The 25,217-nt window shown below is 46.9% G+C and overlaps 1 protein-coding gene across 18 annotated transcripts in view; it reads right to left on the bottom strand.

Moving 5' to 3' along the window:
* LOC149370603 (mediator of RNA polymerase II transcription subunit 25-like) overlaps window positions 1-24,578 on the bottom strand; it is an 89,417-nt gene extending 64,839 nt beyond the window's left edge. For 10 of the 18 annotated variants that reach the window (XM_089562315.1, XM_089562318.1, XM_089562319.1 and 7 more), the window contains exons 1-8: window positions 24,209-24,577; window positions 23,691-23,736; window positions 22,927-23,051; window positions 19,102-19,200; window positions 12,602-12,722; window positions 9,319-9,384; window positions 8,808-8,895; window positions 2,940-3,131 (exon numbers count right to left, since the gene is read on the bottom strand). In XM_089562315.1, coding sequence (XP_089418441.1) covers window positions 2,940-3,131; window positions 8,808-8,895; window positions 9,319-9,384; window positions 12,602-12,722; window positions 19,102-19,200; window positions 22,927-23,051; window positions 23,691-23,736; window positions 24,209-24,327 — 856 coding nt within the window. In that variant the 5' untranslated portion in view covers window positions 24,328-24,577. Of the gene's footprint in view, window positions 1-2,939; window positions 3,132-8,807; window positions 8,896-9,318; window positions 9,385-12,601; window positions 12,723-19,101; window positions 19,201-22,926; window positions 23,052-23,690; window positions 23,737-24,208 lie in introns of all 18 variants that reach the window. The other 8 variants (XM_089562310.1, XM_089562321.1, XM_089562314.1 and 5 more) reach the window with 1 other exon arrangement.
* Between the last annotated feature and the right edge of the window lie 639 nt (window positions 24,579-25,217).

Raw genomic sequence — 25,217 nt, 5'->3', positions numbered from 1 at the left:
CTCAGACGAGGGGCACCCTTTCTTCCCCTGTGTCGGTTGCTTCTCGAAGGTCGTTGGCACCGAGCCGAGCGTGGGAAGAGCTTCCATCAACCATTTCCCAGCTGGTCATTCTTTTTGGTGGGGTCATCTTGGGGGTCAAACGACCTATCGAAATTTCCGCTGTTGAATCCACCACCGTTTTCATCGCGGGTCTCAAGATGGGTCGTAACAAGCGCCAACTTTCAAAAATTCGACCAAGACAAAACCAAAATATCTGGGCAAATTATCCGACGACCGAGTTCGAAGAGCCAGGAAAACAATAAAAAGGTCCTGCCTCGACTTCCTCCGTTGTTTACAGAACGAACCAATCACATTCGGATGCTGCTAGGCCTGGCCCAAACGAAATTTCACACGTGAACTTTTCCACACATCACACCTGATGGCAACAAGATGGCCGAACACCTGCTTTGGACAATCATGAGAAAGTCCACAGTTTTTTTTTTCTTTTTTATCCTTCTATAATGTGTTACATACTAAACGGCTGCACCAAAGGCATTCGTTCTGCAACCTTCATAACTCTCACACCGAAATTTTGCACGAGGCTCCCAAAGGGGCAAGTCGAGGTGTAACAACAGGACAAGTGACCATGTAGAAATCCTGTCCACAGTATGGCGCACTGCAACCCACGCAGGCGTAACAACGATCAAAGGGGCCCTTGTGGCTAGGTCGAAATATAGCCTGGCCACACAGCTTTGGCTTCTGAGCTTGGCCGCTCGCTTGTGGTGACGGCCCGCACATTTGCCCCACCCTTTCAACGCCAGTATGTGTACCCCTCACTTATGTCTGCACTGTTCTGCCAGCAAGCTGAAACCGCGCACTTGTCATGGGCTTTTCGTTGTTTGTGTGATGAAGCCTGCTCATAAGGCCTCACCGCATTTTTGCTTTTTTTTTTTTCTAATCAAGCAGTACACATTTCTGTATACATCATGTTTTTACACGGTGCTGAGTCAGTATGGTTTGTTCATTTCATTTCTGAAAAAAAAAAACAAAAAAAAAACAATACCATTTGCCTGCTTATCATTTTCTGAAATTTCTTAAAATACTAACAAGTTATTCCATAGCATACTAGACTCAACGTTAGAAGCCATTCTTTTTTCGTATTTGTATTTGATTCATATTAGAAAATTTCTATATTGACACCCCTAGTAACTACTAAAGGTACATTTATTTTATTGGCTTCACCTTGCCAGCTACTAGTGATTCTGGACAATTTAATACCATGCCATACGTTCAAAAGTAATGACACTGGCTGCACTAACATGCAGAACTTACTGAGTTTGCCACAACCCATTCACATGAGCAATGCATACTCTTGTTCCCATTCCACACGCAAAAGGCATGTAACTTTTACATTAACAACTTCCTGTCAAGTGCATTTTCAATGATAATGGCATCATTTTTACAGGCAGCTTTCTTTACTCTTTTTTACTCTCAGCTTCAATGCTGACATGTGACTTTACGGCTATTCTTTCAACTTGTGAATCAAGAAAGCGGCATTTATCTGCAAAATAACTTTTATATATCATCTGGACGTCATTGTCGAAATTTTGTTTATTAGCAACATTTCTGACTAGCTTGAAGGCATTATCATCGCTGCAATGTACAGGGTCGGTCAAAAGTTCCCAGGCCACAGGGTCTTCTTATGAGCTGTGTAGCCAGGCAGTTACGACTCACCCGAAGCTCAAAATATTCGCAGAGGGTATAATAAGCATCATTCTAACCTCTGAGGACCTTGATAGCTTTATCCGCACCTTAAGTGTCAGGATATACCGCTGAAAAGGAGTCCCTGCGGCCTGGGAACTTTTACACGTTTTGGCGGGCTAGTTGGTTAAGCATCTTGAATAAACAGCGCGAACGAAGACGAGCACAAAAGACAAGAAAATGGACGACACAGCGCTGCAGCGCTGTGTCGTCCATTTTCTTGTCTTTTGTGCTCGTCTTCGTTCGCGCTGTTTATTCAAGCTGGGAACTTTTGACGGACCCTGTACAGTCCTTGCCAAAAGTAACTGGGCAACTATGGTTTGTTTCTTAGCCTCGTAGCGAAGCACCAATGGCAGCCCTTAATCTCTGAATCTACGCAATGTAAGACGAACCCCTGCCCTTACGATTTTAAACCTTTCCGTCTTTAGGGGTGCAGTAAAGGCTCCGTTATGCGGTTCAGGAACAAAAACCTACTTTTGGCAAAGGGGGCATGTATAATGAATTAAATCTGGACGCGCAGCACCAACTACAAAAATATAAACGGCAATAATAAACTCAACACACAAGGCATTCACCGTCATTTCTTGAGTGCATGCAGCACGGACATAAGCGATACAGCAACTTTCCAAGAAAGGTAGCGGTCCCGTGATCACGCCCAAGACCAGAAGGTTCAAGGTTTATTTTTCAGTCAGGTACATGGCTGAGGAGAAGGGAAAAAAAAGCCGCAATTGCGGCTAGACGAAGCTCCCAACCCCTATGTTGCTACAGTAGCAGATGCGTGGGGGAAAAAAAAGCAAAAAAAGCAAAAAAGAAAAGAAAGGAAAACATTGCGCAGAAAATACAATGACCAGCACTTTTGGCTCCTTGCAATACACAAACTATGGGGCCAAATACAAACGACCTAATTACAAATGATTTGTAAGAAATCAACATCTAATCATGGATGAAAATGAAAGCATTTCGCATACTACGCGAACACACACGCAAAAAACAACACACTAAGGAAACAGACCTCTTATGTAGTTTACCGTTACGGAGCAAATGGCAGCATTTGTGAACCCAAACTTGTCCAGTAGAGAAGGAAGGCGGTATTGCAGAGACTGCAGACAAACTACAAAAACAAAAACTACAAAACTACAAAAACTACACAAAGAGGACCTACTCCCTCAGCTGGCCATATGGCAGGTAGACATGCTCACCTTGTGAGGTGGGCTGCTTGAACATTTTGACCTCACGGGGGTTCGGGGGTGATCCCCCAGCGGGCCGCTTCTGGCCAACGCCTGCAGGTGTGGTCGCAGGACTCCGGGGATTGGGTGGAGCCACGGCTGACGGGGAGGGTGTTGGCTCCACCTTCACCTCGGACACCGCAATGGGGGGGCTCACAGGGCGCTCTGCGTTGGGCACCACATGCACACCCATCACACTAAGACAAGCAAAGCTGAAACCGGTAACCGGTGCAAGTCGGTGCACACTACTTTCTGGAGAGACGCGATACAAGGGAGGACGATGCATGAACAAAGCCAGCTGGACGAGTGCCGAGCTAACAGGCGAAATTTGATGGCAGTAGCGGCGAGAGAGCTTTTCCCTTAGGATTCACAGCAGCTGGCATTGTAACGCGTGGCATTCAGTGGGGCCTCCCCTCTCAAAACAGGTCAAAACTCACCCGAATCACACAGGTCATGCAATGCGTCAACAAGCATTGGAGATAGCCTCGAAGAATGCATGGGCCTCTTTGGGGCTTTATGTTATGACAAGTGCAATGAGTAGGTACCCTACTGCACAAAAAATTGAACACTTCATTACATTTCATGCAGTTAGATAATCGGCTAACCCCAGGCACAGCACGAATTAACCTGCAAGCTGTTTAACTTCCCAAACAATATTTTACACAAAAACCCGTCATGGAATCTGCAGATACTTAAGTGACAAGTTTTCCTACTGTTCGTACGGTGAGCTATGTACAGTAATCCCTCGTGATAACGAAGTCAGCGGGACAGCGAAAAAATTCGTTATAAGCGATAATTCGATAAAAGCGACCGCTCGAAAAAAAAAAAACTAAAACAGTCGAGATTTAATTGCACCACAACTGCGAGGAAGCTGGCGGATGACGCCGCGCGGCGTCCGCCAGCTGTGGCGGTTGCTAGGCAACGGCTCAAGGTCGGTCTCTGTGCCTCCTCGGTGCACTGCCACAGCGAAATCGCAAGTTCGTGGCCAATGTAGCTTTCGCTACAAAATTTGCTCGTAGCACATTTGTTACTTCTCCCAGCAACTCAGTATTCGTCAGCGATCCTCAAAGATGATACAGTTCAAATTTATTGTTACCAGAGTTTATTATCTATATCAAGAACAAGCTTTAGCTCATTTTTGTGATCCAGACGGGATCCAGGCTGATCGACAGGCCGGCAGGCTTGGCTTACTTCCCGTTCACACAAGAAAAATACAAAGCAGCCATGCTGCCATAAAGTCTGCCTCCTAAATTCAAGCAACAACAGCATGCCTGTGCAAGAGTGGAGCTTTCCGCAATGACGCCACCTGCAGGAACGCCGGGTGACAAACTGCGTGCTGCTCCCTGACTGCCCTGGTCGCCGCTAAGCCTAGCCGGTTTCGCATCGACGCCGCAGCTGTTAGCACTTCGGGACTGGCCAGCACTCAAATAAAGGCGCTACACCCGGCACCCCTTTACTGTCAACCGGCCCCATAATAACAGAAACTTTAGATTTCCGCGACGCCTTCAGCAACGGAGCTAGCTAGCAGACGGCTGGCGAACCGCATCAGGCAGGAGCAGCACCAAAGCGGATGAAATTTGCTTGTATCGCAGTCATCACCTCTACCCCCAGCTTGCTATGAACTTGAACAAACAATACTATTGTGTTTTCAGATGCCGGCGGCCAGCATCAAGGCTGGCAGGCCACGGCCTGTCGGCCCGGCTCAAAGGAGCGCACCCTACGTCATCATGACGTTGCGGCTCTCTGCGCTAGCGTTGGCTCTCGCTAACCGTCGTTGCGTTTGCCGCGGGCGGCCCGTCGTTGACATGGCGCAGGCGGCGAGATGCGATCGGACGCTGCGATGCCGTTCGCAACTTCGCGCCGCGGTGAATCGCGCTTGCTTTTCGCACATGTGTCCCCGCCGTAACAACAAAATTCAGTGACCCTACCACGCATTTAGACCGTTTGTCTTGCTGACTGGCGCGAATCGAGTATGACTGGTCACTTTTCCGCATCCAAGACACCGCGGTTTTCTGGCATCGCAAAGCGCGAGGAAAACTTTACTTTCGTGTGGATTCTGTCACGGGGAACACCAGGAATGCGCTTTTGACCGAGATTAAAGGTTCGGGCGCGCTGCACCATGGAATTCGGCCCCGCTGAGCTGGGGACACTCGGCACTCTCTTGGTGCCTGTTACTAGGCAGGTCATCGATCGTGGGTTTGGTACTTTTGTGGCCTGTTCTATGCCTGCATGAGTCTAATTCGTCGGCGGTATTAATTTGGCACTGCATGCGCAAAGGGTAGCCGCCACGGCGGCGATTCCTACGCACGGCGGTGGCGATGCCTCCGCTTGCCACTTCGCTCTAAGCGGGTCAAGCTCTTCGTGCGCTTCGAGTAATGCGGCTTGAAATGCATGCGTTTGGGTCGGCACCGAAAGAAATTTCGAATAAAGCTGTATTTCGAGTAAAGCGATTTCATTATAACGAGGGATTACTGTATATCAAAAGTTGCTGTAATTAATGAATGCATAATTTCTCAAATTCCAGCCGTGGTGGCTCAGTGGTAAGGCACTCGTCTACCGGGCCAGAGCACCCGGGTTCGAACCCGACCGCGGCAGCCGCGTTTCGATGGAGGCGAAACGCAAGAGGTGCCCGTGTGCTGTGCGATGTCGGTGCACGTTAAAGATCCCCAGGTGGTCGAAATTATTCTGGAGACCTCCCCTACGGCACCTCTTTTTCTCTCTCTTCTTTCACTCCCATGTCCGCCGAGATATGCGAGACAGATACTGCACCATTTCCTTTCCTCAAAAACCAATTTACCTAATTTCTTAAATGAGACGGATGGCTTCTCGGCCTTTGGGTGATCAAAATTTCGGCTATGAGTTATGCATTGCACCGAATTCCTTTTCTTCTAGTCCTTTGCTTAGCACTGCAATAATTCTACAAGTTTCACTAAAGCCCTTCCATTACCCATGTCTAGCCCCGAAAACACGAGTCAAAAGACAGCCATAATGACGGAGGGGTCTTAAATTTTAGACAGGGGGCTCCTTTCATACAGGGCCTGTCTTCAGTAATAACGAAGAGACTCAAACGACCTCGCAACACACTGAGGAAAGAAATCAATTTGGCCTCTGAAAAGCCAGTCCCACACAACAACACGCTCCAAGAGTGCCACACAACAAGCTACAACGTCCCACACACCGTGACAGCAGTCCTCACAAAGAGAGCATACCGTATTTACTCGCGTAATAGGCGCACTCGCATAATAGGCGCACCCCTAGTTAGGGCGCAAAAAATCAGATTTTTTTATTTCCGCGCATAATAGGCGCACCCCGAACTTGGCACTGTGATCAATACTGTATTTACACGATTGCAAGCCGACGCCTCGCCACCCCCCGCTTCCCAATCTTTATTTTGACAAAGTTTTTGCTCAACTGACTACTAGTCCCTACTAGTGCTGCTGCTGTCGCAGCTGCTGCGGACCCACAGCACGTACAACGACATCGCGTAGAACAGCCGTACACAGTTTTCAGGGATGCTCACTTTAAACGTCTGTTTGGAAAGCTTCATCTCCAGCCGGAAACGTTCCCGACTTAGGCCCGCGAAAACCTCGGCGCTTGGAGTCGCGTACGAAAATTTAGGGACGCCGCAGTCGCAACTGCCGCACTTCTCGGCCACGTCGTATTTTCCGACCTGCCGCACGCTTGCCGCGTTCGAGAGCAAACTCCCAGCCGTGTAGCTGTTAAGGTGCTTGCCCGTCGAGCTAATACATCAACGCTCCACGGCAAAGCCATAAACCACGATAACTATCGCGCTACCGCAAATCCCGGCACTTGACAGCAACAACAACAACAAAAAAAAAAAACGAGCTGGAGATGCTGATGGCGATATAGATAGCGAAAGCTCGCGGCGGAGGAAAACGATGATGATGAGCTTGTCCTTGGGCGGCGTCTGGAAGCTCCTGTGCGCGTGTGTGGCCTCCGCGATCAAGCGCCCGTTGCGCGCAGCTGGAGCTGATCGCGGAGGCCTCGGCGCGTGCATTCCGAAAGTTTCGGTGCGGCCCTTACACGGACCTTTTTTTTTTTTAACATTTTCTTCGCGAAAACGGGGTGCGGCCCGTACACGAGTGTTTACGCGGTGTGTTCAATTTTGCCAGTCGAAAAATTTCCGGAAATTTTACCCCGCGTAATAGGCGCACCCCGAACTTTGAGCCGGATTTTCTGGAAAAAAAGTGCGCCTATTATGCGAGTAAATACGGTACTCCTTGGGAAAGCTCGTCAGACACTTCATAGTGATAACTTAATGGGTCCAGAGATGTGGTCCTCCCTCCAAACCAAGCACAAACTATAAAAGCCGTGAAACACTACACACCACTTCACTGCAGGCACTGAAGATAAAAGAAATAAAGCAGCAGGCAAGAAAGACCCATGATTCCATGTCTTTAGAAATCTTTATAACTGCACTGGTAAAGAATACTAATGCAAGGAAAAAATGAGATATCAGTGTCAGCGCACCATAAGGAAAAACTTTCAAACCTAAGTGGCCAAATCATAAGGCTGCAAATTTCAACAGACGTTTCAACTACTAATAGCTTGCGCCATAAGCTCGCAGCTTTGCAGGAGAAAGAAGGCCAACAGTCTTGGCTTTTCCACAGAAATACGGACTTTGGGAAGTGCGCACATGTGATCCCACAGAAACTGCATCTTGCAGAAAAACTTTACGTTCTGTCTCTGATATGGCGGTACAGTTAGGAACAAGCCAAGACCTCAAAAAGCGCACTTCTCATCGTTTTATTTGTGCGCACAGCAGTGGGCTACAAAAACTACTGCGTACCTCCAACTTTTTTTATTGTTTTTGTCAATCTCAGCAGGAATCTCGAATGTTTGACTGCGTTAGGTATGCTCCCTAATGTCTTCAACAGATGCATTTAAGCCTTGACATGCGCAGTTTATACAGTCTGAGGAAGCAAAATTTTGAGATCTCAGCACCAGAGCCCTCAATTATTTCAGACTAACTTGTGTTGAGACAAAACGCAAGCCCATTTATCCTTATGAATGCTCCAAAGTGGATTGAGACACTTTGTTTGTTGTTTGTTGTTTAACCACTGGCTTCCAAAGGTATCAGCCCAACACCTACAGGACACAAGGCTGCGTATCAAAGCCGTCGAAACAATGATTAACGGCCTTAAACAGTTTTTATAATCGTTTCTGGGCGGCACGCTATGACAGATTATTAGAGGAATGCTGAACAATTTTCTCATGGATAGCAGCAGTTTTACTTTTTCACAGTGTTTCTGCTTTTATAGGTGGACATTTCAGTTGGCTGTTTTATGGCACGCAAGCTTATAGCCACGGCAGCTAGAAAGGCAGTCCTTCTATTAAAGTATTAGATATTCTTTTTTACGGTGATGACCATCTTAAGTGCAACCACGAACGCAACTTTTTAATGCATTCCTGAGATGACGTAAGAGACAGCATTGATGAAGAGCCACTGAAAATGAACTGCTAAGATTGCAAGGCATCCAAAATAACACTATCGAATCCACGGAACTCGTGGGTATTGCTTTCAGAGTACAAATCAACCTCCTCTGTCAGAGTTCTTCAAGTCTAAATGCCTATTTTAGATAAATAAAGAAGCCTTCAATGATGGCCCACACTTTGGGTCGAAAATTGGTCAGTACAGAAGGGCTAGCAGTACTTAAAACAACCGGATGTCAAGGCACTGACTACTTCACCATAACGAGATAATAACATCTGCTTTTTCAAGCGAGCTTTGCGAAGCATGGTTCTCTTGAAATCCCCAACTGTTTTTCCTCGACAAGACATGGCCGCACAGGATTGCAACGGCAGAGAGAGAGATTTCACCTTGGAGCTGGTACCCTCGCAGTAACACCATGTGCCTACGGTCCTTGGCATAGTTCTTGCACAGTGCGGTCTGGAGGTCACCGCCAGCCTAGAACAGACAGTGTAACAGAGTTCAAGGGAATAGCAGACACCAGGTGTCTAACTGTTACTGTCTGGTAAGGCCGTGCCAAGTCTTTCACCTCTATACCTTCCTTTCTTGTGCACCCTTGCACAAGGAGCCAATTACGCTTCCTCGATACCTCCAATAATTATAACATCAGACGCAAAACTTCGCGAAGTATTCACGAGGCTCAGCTGATGCATCAGGAACAGTTAGAGAAAGCCCTTACAGGAAGCAAATGGCACCCAAAGTAAAGGCAGTTCAATGCAGCATCAAGAAACACGAAAAAGAAGGCAGGCAGCGAAAATAGCGCGATGCATGATACAAACCAAGCATAACGTACACTGAATTACAAGAGTCAAAGCAGTGGCCAGTTAACACAAGTGCAGTCACTTATACAGAAATACTGACCTTTTCATATAATTTGTACAGGGCTGGGATCTTCCTTGGAGAGAGGATGCTGAAGTTGACCTGCCTCTGCAAGTTGACAGGAAGAAAAAAAAGGCAGCACCTTTAGAAAAACACAAGGTGCAAAATATTGACTGCGTGGCTGTACGCAGCTTCCGATAATGATGTCATCTACTGGCAGATGTCCAAGAGTGTATGATTGGTTTATGGTTTTATGGGGTTTAACGTCCCAAAGCGACTCAGGCTATGAGGGACGCCGCAGTGAAGGGCTCCGGAAATTTCCACCACCTGGGGTTCTTTAACGTGCACCGACATCACACAGTACATGGGCCTCTAGAATTTCATCTCCACCGAAATTCAACCACCGCGGCCGCGATCGGACCCGCGTCTTTCGGGTCAGCAGCCGAGCACCACAACCACTGAGCCACCGCAGTGGCTTCAAGAGTGTATGACTTCTAGCCACAGCTGTGCTGCTCCAGGGTACGGAGTTTTAACGAGTCCTTGGGCCAAACAAAGCAGGAACAATGAGAGCAGATGCACAGCTTAAATGGATACTGCGGATGAAATGAAGCTGGTCTGCATAAATTAACTGCCGAGCTCTGATGGCAAACAGGAGGCCACTCTCATAAAAAACAGTGCTTTTGCATGCTACAAAAAATAAAAATAAAAAAAATTTAAGGGGGGGTTGTGGGGATCAGATCGCAAAAATCACGAAAAAAAATTGATTTTTAAAAAGTACACTTTTTGGCATCTCCAACACTGTTTCTATGTTTTACTGAAATATTTCACCCGAAAATAAACTTTAAGCGCTCCAAATAAATATATTTGTCGGCATCTACACATAGACAGCGCATGCTAGCTTGGAACTTTCAGGCTTGTTTTCTCGAAAGTTTGTTTTGAGCTTAATACCTTGTTCATGGAAAGCATAGCACAGCAATGGGTGCATGGATTTTTACCCCGTTTGTTTTGTTGTGATTACTGAAATGTGGTCTGCATCAAGACAGTCTCAGATTTACTATTTAGGCTCGCATGTCTTTATTACATGGTAATCAGAGCATGATACATTCTAAACATAAAAGAAGGTGCATATTGTGTCCTTTATGAAAAAGAGCAGAGAAATTTAAACAAAAATTTAAGAGAGTCTTGATTTACACCACACTTCTTAGTAAATATTGAAAGCATTTACAGACCTGTAGCTTGTTTTTTTCTCATGCTAGGCTTTCCACAAGCAAGCAACATGGGGACAACATATAAACAATGATAAAAGGGAAACTACTAAAGCTGTCAGTGTGAAACATTATATCTGTTTATTTGATGCTGTTTTAAGCCAGTCTGCAAAATTTTATCACTCTAAGTCGAAAAACGGGAAACTTGCCTTCGATCCCCTCATCCCCCCTTAAAGAAATGAGAGCGTCCCCACAACCGGCCGTTTTCGCAACCAAACTGCTCTAACGTCTAGACAGTTTTTTGTGGGCACATCCCTGTGCTGGTGCATCCTCCAAACAGTGACTGTGAAGTCCTTTGCGGTCTTGAAGCCTTGGGTACAAGTCAGGTGGCGGGGAAAAAAAAAAAGGTGTTCTATATATTTAAATCCAATTTTCTCGGCGATTCTGTTAGTCTTTCGCATCTGGGCAAACATGCACAGATCCAGAAAGAGCCACAGAATCGATTTTTAGCTGCAACAAACTTCTGAATGGAGTTGTCAACGGTGTCCCTTCAAAACATTAGCACTACTCAAGATGACAATGGAAGGAAGCCAAGTTGTGGGCCAGAAAAGCAGAAATAACAAAGGCTACCAACGAGATGTTGGCAGCCTACAAGGCACACGAAAATAGTGGGCACCTCGACGCACTGTCAGTGTCAAGTGAAATGCAGACAAGAACACGAAAATGGGAACTGCAAAGCAGGAAGGTTTTACCTGAGGGAGGCTGAGTATTAGCATCCTGAACTTTCAGTTCTAAGCCATAAAAACTGCTGCGCGAAAGTATCAGTGGACCCTGCCTGTATTCCTTTTTCATGTGCTATTTTTGTGTTCATGGGTTTGTGTTAAAGTTATGGCATTTGCGTTTCACTTGACACAGTACATCTTCAGCCTATTCCCCCATGCTGATAACTAATCTCCCAAAATTGAGGCCACCAATGGCACTGCAAAGCATTCTTAAAGGCGATCTCACCTGAATGGTAGCTTTAACCCTTCCAGGCACTTTGTACACAATTGCGTAAGCGGCAAACTTACAGCTCTTTCTGAGAAAATGGAGCACTGAACAGTGATTTCCATATTTCAGTCAAATTGAGCACCCTTCTAGTTACAAATAAATTGATTTTTGGTACCACGTAGCGAACGCAGTCAGTAATATTTCACATAACAAGTGAGCTAGGTAGCACTTTGTCCGCCGTTTTTGTGCAGACATATTTTGCCACGAGTGAAAACATTGATGATTTTCGCTCAACTTCGAGCGTAATGTGCATCTTCGAAACCCAAAGTGATTCCACGATCCCTAGGGTGTTTACCTGGCACACGAGAACATTTCTATGGTACTATTTCTGACAAATCTGACTGGTCTTTCACGCTCGAAAACTAACAAATTACCTTTCTTGCTCAATTTTTGAGCGTAATGTGCATCTTTCGAAACCCAAAGTGATTCCACGATCCCTAGGGTGTTTACCTGGCACATGAGAACATTTCTATGGTACTATTTCTGACAAATCTGACTGGTCTTTCACACTCGAAAACTAACAAATTACCTTTTTTGCTCAATTTCGAGCGTAATGTGCATCTTCGAAACCCAAAGTGATTCCACGATCCCCAGGGTGTTTACCTGGCACGCGAGAACCTTTCTATGGTACCATTTCTAACAAATCTGACACTTTGTATGGAATTCTCCACATTGTTGTAAGAACTGACCTGCTGGTCTTTCACGCTCGAAAACTAACCAATTCCCTTTCTTGAGGCCTGAACATACTACTTAGGTGAAAAAATAATTGATTTCAGTCAAAACAAAAAAGCGACGCCTGAAAGGTTTATGGTTTATGGGGTTTAACGTCCCAATGCGACTAAGGCTATGAGAGACGCCGTAGTGGAGGGCTCCGGAAATTTCGACCACCTGGGGTTCTTTAGCGTGCACTTTCATCGCACGGTACACGGGCCTCTAGAATTTCTCCTCCAAAGAAATTTCAGCCACCGCGGCCGGGATCGAACCCGCGTCTTTCGGGCCAGCAGCCGAGCACCACTGAGCCACCGCGGCAGCTTGCCCGCCTGAAAGGTTTAACCGCCACTGGCACTCACGTCGGCCATGAAGGCAGCTAGCTGCTCCACCGGATGCCCGATGTACACCGGACTCTCCAGCACGGGTAGCCGGTACGGTGGGGAGTTGCACACCAGGATGCAGTGCTTCTGCACCGCCGTCCTGCACCACACAGCCACATCACTGTGAGGGAACTGAACCCACTGAGCACAACGCCACACACACACACACACACACACGGCGATTTACCCGCTTATTCTCCACTCATGGGAACACCAGAAGAAGGGCTCTCTTCAAAGCAATGCTGTCTGTCACAAACGCAGTGAGAGCTGGCACCAAGCAATGACAGCAACGGGATGAAATACGTCAACTGGCTGCTTGTTAAGGGAAGAAGCTGGTCTTAGAAAAAAAATGTTTGTTTAAGTCATAATAATGGAATCTTTAAGAAACATGTATTACAGTGTGCTGATCCCAAATATGTAATTTAATTTTATGTGAAACAAGTCTTTGTACACTTACATAATATGTTACGCAACTTGGAAAGTTGCTAGGACGCATCCAATTGGCTTGCCTTGACCCCAAACTATGCAATAAGGGCAAAATTATTATCCTGCCTATCACAGAGGTTGAGTTACAGGGTTTTGATTTTGCCACTTCAGAGACGGGGAGAAACTGATGATTTCAGAATCCTTAACTCAACTCCTATAAGAGGCAGGATGATAATTTTACCCTTACTGCATAGCTTGATGTCAAGAGAAGCCAATGGCATGCAGTCTAACAAGTTCCCTGCAGTAGAATTTCTTAAAAACTCTCGGGAAAAGTTACCTAAAATATTTCATAAGCGCAAAAGGACTTGTATATAAAATTAAATTATATATTTGGAATCAGCAAGCAAAAATGCATATTCTTTGAAGATTTTATTGTTGTGACTTCATTAATAAAAATTTATTTCTAAGACCCTCTTCCCTCCTTAAACAGCTCTGAAGCACATGTTCATATTGCCGACTGGGCAGTGAAAATTATCCTTGTGGAATAGTTGGAGTTTGAGCTAAGCAGAGCATTTCAAATTTTCTTATGTTGTCATTCAGCTCGTATGTTCCCATTATATCCACCGATTACAGAGTTGACATGTAAAGCCTTAATGTGCGCCAGTTTGTATGTAATTACCGTATTTACTCGCATAATAGGCGCACTCGCATAATAGGCGCACCCCTAGTTTGGTCGCGAAAAATCAGATTTTTTTATTTCCGCGCATAATAGGCGCACCCCGAACTTGGCACTGTGATCAATACTGTATTTACACGATTGCAAGCCGACGCCCCGCCGCCCTTCACCCCCAATCTTTATTTTAACAAAGTTTTTGCTGAACTGACTACTGGTCCACACTAGTGCTGCTGCCGTCGCAGCTGCTGCGGACCCACAGAACAGCCGCACTCAGTTTTCAGGGATGCTCACTTTAAACGTCTGTTTGCAAAGTTTCATCTCCAGCCGGAAACGTTCCCGACATAGGCCCGCGAAAACCTCGGCGCTTGGAGTCGCGTACGAAAATTTAGGACGCCGCAGTCGCAACTGCCGCACTTCTCGGCCACGTCGTATTTTCCGACCTGCCGCACGCTTGCACGCTTGCCGCGTTCGAGAGCAAACTCCCAGCCGTGTAGCTGTTAAAGGGCCACTGCCCAGGGTCCGGACATTTTTGAAAAACAAGCCCACTGCATAGATGAGGCATCGAAGATAACCTCTGCAAAATACTAGAGCCATGCGCGCCCCGAAAAGCTGCGAAAATTCAAATCAAAGCCCGTTCGTTCTTTCCTTCCTTCAAAAACGGGCCCGGCCCACTACTCTGCACCCCGCTGACGTCAAGGGGGGCTACTTTCGCTAAAGGCACTCCATTGGTGCATCGTTCTGACTGACGGGAGAAGGTTGGGCGTAGCCTTGGCGTCGCGTCGTCTGCACAAGGGTTTCCGCAGCGCCTTCTGTTCTGGCTCATGCCTACAAACCCACATGAAGGAACAAAAAAAAAAAAACTGCGGAGGGAGCGTGCGCGACAGCCTTGAACCCTAGCCATAAAAAGTAAAAAAATAGTAAAACTGAGGGAGTTGGTTCGCCCCCCCCCCCCCCCCCCCCTCCCCCGCCGTGATCACGTCACGAGACGCTCTGCGTGCGCGCTCCCTTCTCAGTTTCTTTTCTTCTATGCGAGCCCCCCAAAACAAGGTTTTAATTAGTAGTGCAGCAGAGCCTTTCCCTCGCTCGCCCACTTGACCGCTCTGCACACACACCGCTTATCTTTCGTGCATCTTGCGTACGCCTTGACTCCAATGAATGACATATGCTTTGGAGCGGAGAAAAGACACAAACACACAGAACACAAACACGCATGGAGAAAAGCAAACGGGCGGTTGCCGGGTCCGCGCTTCGCCGTGTGTTTCGAACACAACCGACTTCCGCCCCTCCGCTCGTGAAACGGTGGGGAGGCCTAAAAGAAAATGAAAAGGTGGCTCGTTAACTGGGAATGACTAACAGATGTATGAAAGGATGCGCTCGCTAACAAGTCTAGGTGGTCGAGACGATCGAGCAGTGTGCGGAGAAAATGCAAAAACCAAGAAAAGAATTCTATTGAAGGCGGGGCCATGACATCGCCCTGTGACGCACTCCACAGACACCACGCCTCCGGCTTACACCGGAGAAGGAAGGGGTGATTTTGCCTTGCGGAGCCTACTCGACGAGGAGCGGGAGAGAAGAATTTCGAGGAGGGAATGGAAGGAGAGGAGGCTCGGTCAAAGAGAGGTAGAGAGTGTCTGCTGCGCTGGGGTGGGCACGGCCCCTTTAAGGTGCTTGCCCGTGGAGCTAAAACATCAACGCTCCGCGGCAAAGCCATAAACCACGATAACTATCGCGCTACTGCAAATCCCGGCACTTCACAGCAACAACAACAACAAAAAAAAAAACCGAGCTGGAGATGCTGATGGTGATATAGATAGCGAACGCTCGCGGCGGAAGAAAACATTGATGATGATGATAAGCTTGGCCTTGGGCGCCCTTCGTGGGCGTGGGCGGTGTCTGGAAGCTCCTTTGCGCGCAGCCGGAGCTGATCGCGGAGGCCTCGACGCGTGCATTTCAAAGGCTATTCCTGCGTAGGTCGTGGAAAGTTACGGTGCGGCCCTTACACACTTTTTTTTAAACATTTTCTTCGGGAAAACGGGGTGCGGCCCGTACACGAGTGCGTTTATGCGGTATGTTCAATTTTGCGAGTGGAAAAATTTCCGGAAATTTTACCCCGCGTAATAGGCGCACCCCGAACTTTGAGCCGGATTTTTTGGAAAAAAAGTGCGCCTATTATGCGAGTAAATACGGTAGTTTGGTACATCAACCGCTACATCTAATTCAATGCCTGTGTCCTTCAGTGCCTCTGCAAGCGTCGGGTTCACGAGGCTAAATAACACCCTTGTCACGCAAGCAGTTTTAAATGAGTATTAAGACAAGCACCTTCGAGATTCTCAATTGCGACCTAACTCTAAGCACCTGTGCAGCTGCCACATGGCAAACTCGATCACCGTTGAGAGATGTCATCATCTCACAGCAAGGTGCTGCAGTGCTATCGTCGCTGCCAATAATTTTGCCTCCATACAAGCAATCCGCCACAAGCTTAAGTGGGGAAGAGGGTCTTTGAAATAAATTTTTATTAATGAAGTGACAACCATGAAATCTTCACGGAATATGCATTTTTGTGTGCCGATTCCAAATATGTAATTTATTTTATGTACAACAAGTCCTTGTGCACTTATGCAATATGTTAGGTAACTTTTGCCAAGAGTTTGAAAGAAACTCCACTGCAGAGAACTTGTTAGACTGCACGCCATTGGTTTTTCTTGACATCAAGCTATGCAATAAGGGTAAAATTTTCATCCTGCCTCTTGTAGAAGGAGAGTTATAAGATTTTGAAATTATACCAGTTTCTTCCCGTTTGTGAAGCGGCAAATTCAACACCCTGTAAACCAACTTCTATGGTTTTGGGTTTTGGGGGGTTTAACGTCCCAAAGCGACTAAGGCTATGAGAGACGCCGTAGTGAAGGGCTCCGGAAATTTCGACCACCTGGGGTTCTTTAACGTGCACTGACATCGCACAGTACACGGGCCTCTAGAATTTGTCCTCCAAAGAAATTCTAGCCGCCGCGGCCGGGATCGAACCCGCGTCTTTTGGGTCAGCAGCCGAGCACCTTAGCCACTGAGCCACCGCGGCGGCCCAACTTCTATGATAGGCAGGATAATAATGTTGCCCTTATTGCATAGTTTGATGTCAAGGGAGGCCAATGGCATACATCCTAGCAAGTTTTCTGCAGCAAAATTTATTGAAAGCTGTGGGCAAAAAGTTGCATAACATATCATATAAGTGTAAAAGGACATGTTTCACATAAAATTAAATGAAATATTTGGAATCAGCAGGCAATAATAGATGTTTCCTGAAGATTCCATTACTGTGACTCCAAAAACAAATTTTTTTTTCCAAGAACAGCTTCTCCCCTTAAGCTGATTAGATTAAAGGATGCTGGTCCTTGATATAGTGATAAGAGGTTGGCCACTGAATCGATGGACTGTCAGTTCAACAACATTTGAAATGCCCATGTGACAGGGGTGCGTTACACATCCCCAAAAATTCTGGATAAAAAATAAAGTTAATCTGTGCGCAACATTAAAGGGCCACGGACCACCCCAGCTCAGCAGACACTCTCTACCTCTCTTTCAGCGAGCCTCCTTTCCTTCCACTCCCTCCTCGAAATTTTTCTCTCCCGCTCCTCGTCGAGTAGGCTCGGCAAGGCAAAATCACCCCTTCCTTCTCCGGTGTAAGCCGGAGGCGTGGTGTCTGTGGAGTGCGTCACAGGGCGACGTCATGGCCCCGCCTTCAATAGAATTCTTTTCTTGGTTTTTGCATTTTCTCCGCACACTGAACGATCGAGAGGCGCGATCGGCTCGACCACCTAGACTTGTTAGCGAGCGCATCCTTTCATACATCTGTTTGTCATTCCCAGTTCACGAGCCACCTTTTCATTTTCTTTTAGGCCTCCCCACCGTTTCACGAGCGGAGGGGCGGAAGTCGGTTGTGTTCGAAACACACGGCGAAGCGCGGACCCGGCAACCGCCCGTTTGCTTTTCTCCATGCGTGTTTGTGTTCTGTGTGTTTGTGTCTTTTCTCCGCTCCAAAGCATATGTCATTCATTGGAGTCAAGGCGTACGCAAGATGCACGAAAGATAAGCGGTATGTGTGCGGAGCGGTAAAGTGGGCGAGCGAGGGAAAGGCTCTGCTGCACTACTAATTAAAACCTTGTTTTGGGGGGCTCGCATAGAAGAAAAGAAACTGAGAAGGGAGCGCGCACGCAGAGCGTCTCGTGACGGGATCACGGCGGGGGGGGGGGGGGGGGGGGGGGGCGAGCCAACTCCCTCAGTTTTACTGTTTTTTTACTTTTTATGGCTAGGGTTCAAGGCTGTCGCCGCACGCTCCCTCCGCAGTTTTTTTTTTTTTTTTGTTCCTTCATGCGGGTTTGTAGGCATGAGCCAGAACAGAAGGCGCTGCGGAAAGCTTTGTGCAGACGACGCGACGCCAAGGCTACGCCCAACCTTCTCCCGTCAGTCAGAACGATGCACCAATGGAGTGCCTTTAGCGAAAGTAGCCCCCCTTGACGTCAGCGGGGTGCAGAGTAGTGGGCCGGGCCCGTTTTTGAAGGAAGGAAAGAACGAACGGGCTTTGATTTGAATTTTCGCAGCTTTTCGGGGCGCGCATGGCTCTAGTATTTTGCAGAGGTTATCTTCGATGCCTCATCTATGCAGTGGGCTTGTTTTTCAAAAATGTCCGGACCCTGGGCAGTGGCCCTTTAAGACGCGATTATTGGAGGTTTCAATTTTCCTTGGAATGAAAAAAGAAAAAAAAGAAACTACTGACAGCTAAACTCTGCATCCCTCTAGTGAAACAAAGTCATCATCATCATCAGCCTGACTACACTCACTGCAGGGCAAAGGCCTCTCCCATGTCTCTCCAATTAACCCTGTCCTTTGTCAGTTGCCGCCACTGTATCCCCGCAAACTTCTTAATCTCATCCGCCCACCTAACTTTCTGCCGTCCCCTGCTACGCTTGCCTTCTCTTGGAATCCACTCCGTTACCCTTAAGGACCAGCGGTTATCTAGCCTTCGCATTACATGCCCTGCCCAAGCCCTTTTCTTCCTCTTGATTTCAACTAAGATGTCATTAACCCGCGTTTGTTCCCTCACCCACACCGCCCGCTTTCGATCTCTTAATGTTACACCTATCATTTTCCTTTCCATAGCTCGCTGCGTTGTTCTTAACTTAAGCTGAACCCTCTTTGTTAGCCTCCACGTTTCTGCCCCATAGGTGCCCCATAAGTGATAAGTAGATGTCTTTTATCTTCCTCTCCACTATCAGTGCAGCACACTCGAAGGTTGCAATGGCAGACTAACTAGGATCATTGGATGGCGTGCTTTACACCTATCAAACTACATGGGGGAAAAAAAAGGTATAGAAAGTGCACGTACCCTGGCTCGCGGAGTGCCTGGAAGTCATCGAAGACCTGCAATGCAGTCCCGAGCCCTTCGGCGATGTGGCTACAAGCTTCTCCAGCTCCGCCAACAAAACTGCACATGAGTGGCCAAGGGTTTGTCAACAGCCTCACTGAGTTGAGCTGCAGCAAATTTGCTTATTTGACGGCAAAACTATACGACAAGCAGAATGCTGAACTAGAACATACCAAATCAGTCTGCTACACTGGCTCTGACATGGTTTTGGAATTGATAAGAAAGTGTACTTAATTGAAAATTCAGCACACCTCTGTTCTAAACAAGCCTATGGATGCAGATAAGCAATGCGGAGACAATTTGTGCAAGACTGCCGATAAGCACTGATGAATAATTTGAATAAAGCAAACTATTCCCATCATGTATTGGCAATGTGAGAGCATTCAAAGCTGTTGACGCCTTTGCTAGAAGCGACAGGTGGGGTTTGTGAGACTCAGGTTTCTCTTTCCGAGCTCTTCCCGTATACCACCTGGTTGGCAGGTGGATGCTTTACACAGATCAACCTGGTCCGGTCCGGGGACGTCACGATCCTCCAGCCAATGGGGTTTCTCCGTTCTGGCTACATCACTGACGACATCACTGCCCACCATCCAAGTGGGATTTTTCTGAACGACACCGGATGGTCTCCACCAGCTTTTTGCTCCGGTGAGGCTTCTATGCTATCACATAATAAAGGCTGTCAAACACAAATGCTTGCACTATGCTACACAAATTGCGAAACTCAGCAAGAGCGAGTGGAAATGTTTCCTGTTAGTTTTCTTTTTTGAATCTCTGCCCATTTCATTCCTTTCTTAATCTCGTGCTTCATGGCACAGTCCAGGTGTCCATTCACTGTAAGGTGCATTGCTACACACCTTACAGCTATTGCTGCATTGGTGTTGCTGCATTGATAACATAATGCTTCTCAAAATCAGACTAATAACATAGCTTGCTCATTTGAAACATAACAAGCACCTGTCAAAATGTTTGATTGTTAAGTCACTTAAGCGAATGTGTGGCCAGCCGGGGCCAGTGAAAACTGACAGAAATCAGTGCAGCAACGAATCAATGGGGGGCCTCAGAATACAGACACGATCATGGAAAGTACAAGGTGGATGAAAAGAATGCATTTTTACATTAATACGGCATGTTAAACACTGAACCCACAAAACTACAGCCTACCCCACATGCCGAATACACAGAAAAGGGCCTAAAGTCCTCGAAACACCTCAAAAGTAGCTGATTTCTCCTAAGTCGTAGCCATGCTAACAAATATAGATAACTAATGCACACAGAGGTGACATCATATGGTGTGTCATTAGTCTTAATTAGGGGTGTGCGAATATTCGAAATTTTGGAATATAATTCGAATATTATATTTTTAGTATTCGTATTCGATTCGAAATCCAAGTATTCGTGTTGTTTCGAATATTCGACACGACGCGAATGTTCGTATCTAGCCGAATATTCTATTGCGAGCACCGGCGTTCATTTCGGTCCGCAAGTCCTATCGAGAGAGACTTAACAACATGGCGGCGCCCAGAGCAATGCGTAATGTTGGGCCATGCAGTAGCTGACTGCACTGGTGAGCTTCTTTGTGGCTATACCTGCGAAGCTGGTATAGTCAGAGCTCTGCATGAAATACCCCGCCATACGAGCCAGTTCAGTGCCAATTGAGAGGGCATTTTCTGTGGCTGGAGAAGTTGTTTCAGCTGGAAGGGAACTACTTCTTCCTGACCATGTGGAGCAGCCGGTTTTCCTTCACGACAACCTTTTATGTTCATCCCAGCAACGCACTTCTGTGCTTATGGCAAGATAGCCTTGATCAATGCTGTGTACTAGCCATCTTCTCCCATATTTCTACTCTTCTAAGAACAATGTTCGAGACTTTGATACTTTTTGTGCAGCCACACACACCTTTTGGGCTCATTTCATCACCGATAGTTGAACTGTGATGTTCTTGGGTGCTCAAATAAATGTTTTGTAGTGGTTAAATGCGTCTGTCCTTGATTATTCGATATTCGATTCGACATTCGGAACCAAGTATTCGTATTCGATTCGTATTCGAAAAATTTGATATTCGCACACCCCTAGTCTTAATCTTAAGTGACATGGGATCCTAAAATGTAACACCTCGTGCATTCCAGCACCTTAACTCCACAGCACCTAGCATATAAAATGCGACACAGAGCGCAAAAATGTGAATAACTTTCATTTCCGCTCACTTAAAAACATCAGTTGCTAGGATATTTCAAGACGGCTTCTCCAACATATTTATGAATGTAAAGCCAAAGTGTAACGTGCCAGCAATGCAGGAGGCCTGCTAATAGAGTCATGGAAAAGTTAACCCTAACAGCAGAACAGCCTGAAATTTCTGTGGTGGTTATATGGTGCATTCACAGATGGTGGTGCAGTTTTGAACTTTGCACCTGATTCATATTGTAAGTGCCTCCGTATTTGCACACGGTTTTGTGGACCCAAGACATTCAGAAATCATCAAAATTAGCTCAACTGTGCTGTAATTTTTTTAATAATGAATCGCCCAGCTTTATTATATACTCCTGCCTTCAGAGATAATCAGTGATGAAATCCTGGCAGTTCCTAACTTCTTTTATCCAGCGTTTACAATACCTGGGCGTTACAGGGACAACATTAAATTCTACTCTGTGACGATACATGACCCTCACAATTACAACCACGCTGCCCAACAAACTGTGAATGTCGGGAGCAAGTTACAAACTTGAGAGCACATTCTGCACAAGGCAAAATAAAAAGAAGATGGAACTCAATGCAGCAACCTTAAAGGAAACTCAAAACACTTTTTAAACTACACTGCGAAATTCCTTTGGTTAATAGAGCTACTGCTTCTGGAACATCCTGGTACAAAAAGCTTTTAAATTCCTTCTGTATCGGCATGGTTGCCAATCGCTGGATGTTTCTGCCTACTGCGGGCCATATCCACCCCCCCCCCCCCCCTTTTATTTTTACAGCACTGCAAGCTGTGCAAGTAGGCCACAACAGCACTGTACAATGCTCTGAACACTGCACTCAAAAACAAGCAGGTGGCAGAAAGGTGTTTGTTTTGAAAGCGCACTGCTTTCACTAGAAGCACACACGAGAAAAAAAAAAAGTGCTACTGGAATGCACTTCCCAACACAAATGTCAGCATAATTCCTCAGTCATGAACAAAAAAAAGCACAATAGGTTCAAAGAATAAAACTACTCTCACTGTGACATTTAACAGACACATACACAATTCTCCCAATGGCAAAACGCACGAGTAAAAGATTGTTAGAGACCGAGAACCCAACAAGTAGGGTACAAAAGTGCATGCCAGATACCCTTAGAAACGAGCAGCAATGGTGGAAAGTTTTTTAATTTTATAGCAATGGTGCTTGTTTGTGCAGCCTTGCGTAACCTTACATCAGCTCCCAGCAGGAGTCACAGTAAGTGGCTTGGCAATTTTTTTTTAGGACTCTTGGTATGGTAGGTGATGCTTTAGACTACAAGGCTGCACCATCAGAAACAAGACGCTTCTATCAAAGCTGCTTTGACATGATGTTCAGCATTTATTTCCTACCAGTGTAACACAAGCTACCATACAAACCTTTCTATGGCCGCACATAATTAAATCTACAGTTGTAATGGAAAGGCCATTTGTTGACCCCCAGCTTTCTCTGTTTTCATTAGCTTAGGCTTTGTTCCTTGTAACATTCTTAGCATAACGAAACTAATGGGAAGTGAGAATGACCAGGTCAGATGATCTCTTCACAACTCAGTGCCAGCGATAGGTTGAAAGACACGTACGAGACACGGTCAAACCAGGAGAGCAGCTTGGCGACGTTTGTGGTCGGGGCGTGGCAGATGGCTGCTGGCTCTGGTGCTGAGTCGGCTGCCATGAACACCACCAGGGCATAGGTGGTGCTGTTTGTCTGGGCAACACGAACACACGTGCAGGGGCAGTGTTACCACAGGGCACTGATAGCTTTCAATGCAAAACGGTATACAGCTCAGGCAGCTAGCTACTCACGCCATTTAGTGATATGGTATGCCATGGCTGTAGCAAAGCCCTCACAACCAAGGCTGAAACTGAACCTGCATGTGCTTACTGAGGTGCCGAGTCAGAAGTGAGGAAATGCACGTTACCTCGACAGCCAAGGCTACTTCTATGAGCAGGTATATGCAAGCTTGAAATGAAGATGCACCTAGTTAACATGAAACACTAACCAGCATTTCTGATCGAGTTCATTCCTTTAATGTCTTTTTTTTGTAAGCATTTCTGTGCAAAGCATTTTAGTTAGCAAAGCCTTGCAACAGAGCGCACAGGGTTTGATACGGGAAGGCAGCGGCCATGCATGCAATGCTTGGCTGTGTCAAAACGGAAGGACTCATTGGGTCTCGAAAAATGCTAAAAGTAATCACACAGTTCCTTCACAGTGCATACGCCGATGTCGAGAAGAATTTAGTGATGCTTAATGTTGCACTTCAGAGGCAAGGCCGAGAGACAAGACAAGATCGCGTTAAACTTCTGCTACTATCGGTCCCTATTTTGTGCACAGCGCGTAACTTACGTCATAGCCGCAGTCTCTGTCGTCAATCGGACCGCCATTGAAGTACCTGCACAAGAAATGACATGTTCAGAAGCCGCGGTCCGCACGTCACTTTTTCGTGGCGGGCAATCATCAACAGCACGATACCGCAGCCACGGACGCAGCGCTCAACTAACTATTATGGCAAACAGACGTCATTTATGAGAGGCGAGTAGATAAGCAAGATTAGATACAGAACATGATCGAATTTTGTTAGCCCGCATCCACTGCCAGAAAATAAGGCAATTCGAATCGCACGAAAACAATGCACAAGTTCTGACGAGATTTAGAGAAAATCCGCTCTTCTTTCAGTACGCTGGTCACAGGCGAGGTCTTTACGAAAACGCATACACCAAAACAGCAAACATTTAACGCGAACACAAAACAATTTTCTCGCACGCAGTAGACGAACGGTGACGAACCCCCGGGCAACAAACGGACTACGCGAACACTTCTCAGGAGGGGCTTTGAGAAGCGCACTAACAACAGGCACAACTCACTCCAAAGTTGGCACAATGTAGTGACTCTTGAGGCTCTCAACGTAGGGACTGAGGTTAGCGGTGCCTTCGACGACGATCACAACATCAGCCACCCAGTTGCCCTGGTCGGCGACCACCATGGTACTACAGCCGCACAGGCGCGGCCGCAGGTCTCACTGGAGACTCAAGCCAGTCGCGCACGGCTGCATGCCTGCGGGACACGGCTGGTGACTCACAACGTGACACACGGAGCACCCTTTCGATGCCGGACAGGCTCTCGGGCACAGCGATCAGATCGCCGCAGCGCAACGTAAACGCTCGGGCCGCTGACCGACGCACGCAGCAGCGGTGCAGCGAGAGCAAATGCCCGCCGCGGGAAGAAAGCGAACATCGACGTGAGCCGGTCGCGCACGAATACATCACTACTCCAGCCACTCCGAGAGGAGAGCGAGTGCGTGCCGAGACATCGCACAAACTTGCAAACCATGGGAAGCTTATCAAAAACAGTGCTCAGGACTTCCGAAACACTGTCAACAGCAACGAAAATTGCGCGATTTACAGTACTCACTTGTTATCTGACGCACAGCAAACGCTAGAGCCGTAGATAGGGTGTCTACCGTAGAGGGGTACAGGCTCCAATCGCACGACGACCGTTTTCGAACGCCGTCGGTTCCTCGTAGCAGTTTGAACGGTAAATTGTTCTAGTTCCTTTTAGAGACAGCCTGTCAAAACGGGGAAACCGCAGGCAGAAAGTCGCATTGCCAGGCAAAATGCCGTAGACGACGAGACGAGACGTTTGCGATAGTTTTGGGCGCCAAATTCAAAATGTTGGGACCAACAATACGAATTAGTTGGATGCAGTCAAAGGCATGTTTTAGGCGACTTGGCACTGTTTCGCTGGAGCGTGCTCCTGGCGGCGCAAACAGATCTAGCTGTTACCACGAGGAAGTAATTGCGCCCGCAGGTGTTGCAAAGTAATGAGGAACAGGCAGAGACGCGTCGCTAGAGTCGGCGACACCGGGGGCCGGTG

Source organism: Amblyomma mixtum, chromosome 1 (genome assembly GCF_055824585.1).
Source record: "Amblyomma mixtum isolate Tamu chromosome 1, ASM5582458v1, whole genome shotgun sequence".
NCBI lineage: Eukaryota > Metazoa > Arthropoda > Arachnida > Ixodida > Ixodidae > Amblyomma > Amblyomma mixtum.
This window is presented reverse-complemented; position numbering and strand designations above follow the sequence as displayed.